General features: G+C 57.7%; 1 protein-coding gene across 1 annotated transcript; it reads right to left on the reverse strand.

Annotated features, from left to right (window-relative positions):
• Positions 1-271: 271 nt before the first annotated feature.
• Positions 272-3,814, reverse strand: LOC123163183 (probable LRR receptor-like serine/threonine-protein kinase At3g47570). The gene is made up of 2 exons (XM_044580929.1): positions 980-3,814; positions 272-881 (listed from the first exon to the last, which is right to left on the reverse strand). Exons 1-2 carry the CDS (start codon positions 3,714-3,716, stop codon positions 439-441), a joined length of 3,180 nt encoding a protein of 1,059 aa, XP_044436864.1. The 5' UTR covers positions 3,717-3,814; the 3' UTR covers positions 272-438.
• Between the last annotated feature and the right edge of the window lie 1,787 nt (positions 3,815-5,601).

Raw genomic sequence — 5,601 nt, forward strand, 5'->3', positions numbered from 1 at the left:
CCAAAGCAGACGATCGGCGCGCTGCAAACTGATTTTTAGCGCGTCGCATGTTGGGCGGCCGTTGGAGATGCTCTAAGGTGCCTCCTTTCATTGTCCAGCTTCCATTTTTTTGCTTAAGAAATTCTCTCTGTTTGATTGCCAAGTTGTAATTGCTAAGGTTTGGAGAAATGAGTTCATAAAGGTCATTTCCATTCTGCATTTATTATCCTTTTAAGGTAGGGAGATGGCAATGGATGTTTGAAGCTAAGGAATCTGAACTCCTTGGCACCTGAACCACATGGAGCTATACCTATCTTATGTTCATTAGATTATCATATCTTCTCTTTATATTCCACATGATTAGATGTTTGCTAATGCACCCATAAGCCATGTGAGATGGAACCATGGTGCATCTCTCTGGATTAGTGATTTCTGAAGATACACTTGCATTCATTCGCTCTAAACCACAGGCTTCTTTGCACCGCAAGCACGAAGGCAAGCGTCTCTGATGAGGTGCATCTCGGCGGCGGCCTCCTTCATGCCCATCCTCTCGTACGGCGCCCGCCGGCAGCAGCTCAGCGCCACCCTCACGGCGGCGACCACGCAGTCCCGCGCCGTGACGCGCACCTCGCTATCCTCCGAATACGACGTCGACACCGTCGACATGGTCGAAATCGAAGCCGAAACAGAGACTGATCTGTCCAGCTCCTCCATCGGCAGCAGGGCCGGGTCGAGCACCTGCTCGATCCTCTCCGGGAACGCCGCCGCCACGAACTCCGGCAGCGTCGTGCCGTCCCCGAGCCCGCCGTCCGTCGGCGCCTTCCCGGCCAGGATCTCCAGGAGGGTCACTCCGTAGCTGTACGCGTCGCCGGCAGTCGACACGCTCCCCGTGGTGCCGTACTCTGCAAATGGCACAGCAAGCACAAGAGTTTCTTCAGACAAGTGATCGTGACATCTGACATGCCATGGTGGAGAAGTAGCATGACGGAGAGAGACGTACCTGGTGCGACGTAGCCGATCGTACCCCTGATGCCGATGGTGCTCTCGGTGCCTCCGGCGGCGTCGAGGAGCAGCAGCTTGGCGAGGCCGAAATCTCCGATGCGGGCCGTCATGTCGTCGCCGAGGAGCACGTTGCTCGGCTTGAGGTCGCAGTGCACGATCGGCGGGTCGCAGCTGTTGTGGAGGTAGCTGAGCGCGTCGGCGATGTCCACGGCGATGCCGAGCCTCTGGACCAGGCTCAGTCCGCCGCCGTGCTTGCGCGTGTCCGCCGGCCACGGGTGCAGCCACCGGTCGAGGCTGGAGTTGGGCATGAAGTCGAACACGAGTGCCCTGAACTCGCCGCCGGCCGCGTCCACGCTGGCGCAGCAGGTGACGATGCCGATCAGGTTCCGGTGCCGCGCGCTCCGCAGGGTCTCGCACTCCGACAGGAACGTCTTGCACGCCCCGGCTTGCCGGAGGTCGAGCACCTTCACTGCCACGGTCATGGCCTCGTGCGCCAGTTTTCCTTTCGTCTTCAGTGCCAGGGTGCCGCGGTACACGGACCCGTACTTCCCGGCGCCGATGAGGTTCGCCTCCGCGAAACCGTCGGTGGCTTTCGCAAGCTCGGCGTAGGACACCCTCGGGTAGTAGTTACCGTTGAGCACGCTGCGAGCCGCCGTGCTCGTGGTCCTCGACTTCCTCTTGCGACGCCACAGGAGGACGGTGAACAGTACGGCAATGCACATAGCGGCCCCTATGATGGGCAGCGCGATCTTGAGGAACAGGTGAGAGCCTCTGGTGGAATCCGCGAGTGTCCGGCACGGCGGCAGCCCGAGCTGCGCGGCGCCGCCGCAGAGCGCTCTGTTACCAGCCATCTTGAACCCGGTCGCGTTCGCGAACACGCCGCGCTGTGGGACGTTGCCGACGAGGTTGTTGCCGGACACGTCCAGCACGATCAGGGAGCTCATGTTCTCCAATCCCGCGGGCACGCCGCCGGACAGTTCGTTCCGCGAGAGGTCCAGCCCCTGCAGCCCTGCAATCTGGGCGAGCTCCGGCGGGATGGCGCCGGATAACCTGTTGCTCGACAGGTTCAGCATCCTGAGCCCCTTCAACTTGGTCAACGACGGCGGGATGCTTCCGGCGAAGAGATTGCTGTCCAGGTCGAGGAACTCTAGGGTCTGGCAGCTCCCGAGCTCCGCCGGCACGTCGCCGGTGAAGCGGTTTCCGGCGAGCGTCATGAATGTGAGTTTCACAAGCCGGCCTACCTCTCGCGGGAGAACACCGTCCAGCTGGTTACGCGACAAGTCCATCGCCGACGACAAGGACGAGAGGCCGAACAGTTCCCTCGGGACATGGCCGGCGAGCCCATTGCCGGAGAGGTTGAGCAGCATCACGCGCTGGAGGTTGCCGAGGCTGGGCGGAATCGACCCGTTCAAAGAGTTGGCGCTGAGGTCGAGGCTAAGCAGCTGCGTGAGGTCGCCAATGGTGGATGGCACCGGCCCGGTCAGCTCGTTCCCCTGCAAGTACAGCTCTTGGAGGTTCGCGAGCTTGCCGATCCCCTCCGGGATCGCGCCGGCGAAGAGATTATGCCGGAGGTCCAGCGCCTGTAGCCCGACGAGGTTGCTGATGCCCGGCGGTATAACGCCGGAGATGCGATTGCCCGACAAACTCAACGCCTGGAGCGTCGAGAGGCGCGCGATGGAGCTCGGCATCGCGCCGGAAAACTTGTTGCCGCCGAGGAATAGTTCAGACAGGGCGTCGCAGCTCGTCAGGTTGTCCAGGAACTCCCAGCCGCCGGCGTCGGTGGCCGTGAGCTGGTTGTTGGACAGCTGCAGCGACTGCGGGCAGAGCTTGCCGATCTCCGGCGGCACCTGACCGGTGAAGCTGTTGTTCGACAAACTGAGGAACTGCAGCTGGGTGGCGTTGGCGAGCGTCGCCGGGATGGGCCCCGTGAGGTTGTTGCCGCCAAGGAAGAGGTACATGAGGTTTGGCAGGTGCGTGCCGGCATCGGGCGGGAGCTCCCCGTGGAACGCGTTGTTGGCGAGGGCGAGGCCCTGCAGCGACGACATGTTGAAGAACCCCGGCGGGATCTCGCCGGAGAGGCGGTTCTGGTACACCGTGAAGAACTGGAGATTCGGGAGGCGCGCGAGACCCTCAGGGACTTCGCCTTCGAGCAGGTTCTCGGCGAGATCGAGGTTCTCGATGGTCTTGAGGTTTGCGAGCGACGGCGGGATGCCGCCGGAGAGCGAGTTCTTGGTCAGCCGCAGCATGGCCAGCTTCGGAAAGGCGCCGAGCCAGGCGGGGACCCCGCCGGTGAGGTTGTTGGCGTTGAGGTACGCGAAGGTGAGGTTCCCGAGGCCGCGGAGCGCGGCCGGGATCTCGCCGGTGAAGGCGTTGTCGCAGAGGCTGAGGTAGTAGAGGCGCCCGAGTCGGCCAAGGCTCTCCGGAATGGGTCCCGTGAAGGCGTTGTCGGTGAGGTTGAGGACCTCGAGGTGCGCGAGGTCCGCGACGGCCGGGGAGAGCGTGCCGGCGAGGCGGCGCGAGCCGACGTCCAGCGTCGTGACGCGCCCGGCGGCGCTGCAGTTCACCCCGGCCCACCGGCAGATGCCCGTGCCGTTGCTCCACGACCGGAGCGCGCCCGTCGGGTCCGACGTCACGCCGGCCTTGAACGCCAGCAGCGCGTCCCGGTCGTTTGCCGCCGCCGCCGCCACACAGGACAGCAGGAGCAGAGCCACCGATGCAACCGCTGGCACCGCCATGGTGGTCTGGTCCGTGGTCGTCGAATGCTGATCGATCAGGTTTGCATGGGCATGGTCTGAATAAATGGAGAGAGCTCGAGTGATCAAGTCGCGGCTGGTTAACTCATACAGCTAAGGTATGTATGTGCATGGTCAAAGGGTAAGGGTAATCTAATCTGTTGTGCAAGTGAGACCGAGTACACAGTCAGGTAGGTAACGCTGATGGTGGTACGATTGTCAATGCATGCACTGACTTCTTCTTTGTACTCGTAGCAGCCGGGTCAAGAGAACACGACAGGTTGTTAGCAGCAGTTCGACATAGTGATCGTGACAGGACATCGTTAGGCACTTGGTTGAGATTATTTGCACATGATTGCCGGTGCAAACTGGCTGCTAACCTAGTTTTTATTTCTTTCTTGAGAATGTCTGCTGGAATAATTGCCATACAACTATTTTTCATGTTGCTAACTACTCCCTCCGTCCCATAAAAAAACGTCTTACATTATGGGATGAAGGGAGTAATATAATTTGCATTTGCTATTCCTCCTGCAATTAGGATTTTTTTTTTGCCTCGGTCGATTCTCCCATGCCGTGGCAAGGGCACCAAGGGGAGACAGGGATGCCGTGGTCAGCCGCGGTGACGTCTAGCTGACAGCATCTCCAACATGCGCGCGATATTAGTGCCTCGCCGGAAAAATTAGATTTTTTGCACGCACAACCGTTTCAAACGCTTCAGCGGAGGCATAAAAAACGCGCGCGGAGCGAAACGGCATCACGCGCCGCTTATTTCGTGCGCCCGCTCCCGCAAGTACCGACGGCGAAGCGGGGGCTGAGCAATGCATGAGGAGAAGGAAGAAGGGGATCGCGGCCGGGAGAAAATTAACCGAAACTGCCGATGTGATGGAAGATAAGCCAAGAATGCAGCAGTTGTGAATAGTGTAGAAAGCTCCGACTATCTCCCCTCTCCCTCACGCCTCCTTCTCTAGCTCCGGCCGGGCCGTGGTGGTGTGCCTGCCGGCATCTATTCTTACCTACGTCCACCGCGTCGCCGCAAGGACACCATCTATCCATCCAACACACCAGCCGGTTCACCCAAAATCTCAAGCTGATGAAAAAGGTGGGCTATGCATTTATATGCCAATACTCTCCCTAACGCATGGCTCCCTCAGGCCTAAATATGGATCGAAAGTGGGCTACAATTTAATTGCACCAGCCGGTTCACCCAAAAGCTCAAGCTGATGGAAAAGGTGGGCTATGCATTTATATGTCAATACTCTCCCTAACGCATGGCTCCCTCAGGCCTAAATATGGATCGAAAGTGGGCTACAATTTAATTGCGCCAGCCGGGTCTTGAACTCAAGACCACTTAGATCCGATATCATGTTAAGGTACATGCAATAGACAACTTAACCACAAATCCAAACTATGGGAGAGGGCAAGGCAATCCACCTATACACTTTAACACCCTATATTGATGCTGCAAGTCAACACGTGAATAAATTCAGAGATATGATTCAAGAGGCCTATATGTGGACACAAAAGGGGACACTAATACTTTTTGGATAAATTAGAAGCCAAGACCTAAACTGAAGACCTTGGGCTCTCATATCACGTAGAAATGCACGCGACAACCAATTCACCCAAAAGTTCAAGCGAATGAAGAAAGGTGGGCTATATATTTATACATCAACAAACAGAATGAAAGAAAACAAGGACACAATCTTACTATACCAAAACTTTGCCATTTTGGACACATTCCAAATTGGAAAAACTTTGTGGTTTTCAAAACCGGTGACATAACCCTCAAAAAATAAAACTGATGACATAATAAAAAAGAAAAAGGAAAAACAAGCACGGTGAGCCTTGGCGAAAGATATTACTCGCCTCAGCAAGGTGAACCGTCACC

The sequence above is a fragment of the Triticum aestivum genome, chromosome 7B, assembly GCF_018294505.1.
Source record: "Triticum aestivum cultivar Chinese Spring chromosome 7B, IWGSC CS RefSeq v2.1, whole genome shotgun sequence".
Lineage (NCBI taxonomy): Eukaryota > Viridiplantae > Streptophyta > Magnoliopsida > Poales > Poaceae > Triticum > Triticum aestivum.

Coding starts and splice junctions, on each gene's coding strand:
- LOC123163183 (XM_044580929.1), bottom strand. CDS start 3,716: ATGGCGGTGCCAGCGGTTGCATCGGTGGCTCTGCTCCTGCTGTCCTGT. Junction 882..979: donor GATCGGCTACGTCGCACCAG/GTACGTCTCTCT, acceptor TGCCATTTGCAG/AGTACGGCACCACGGGGAGC.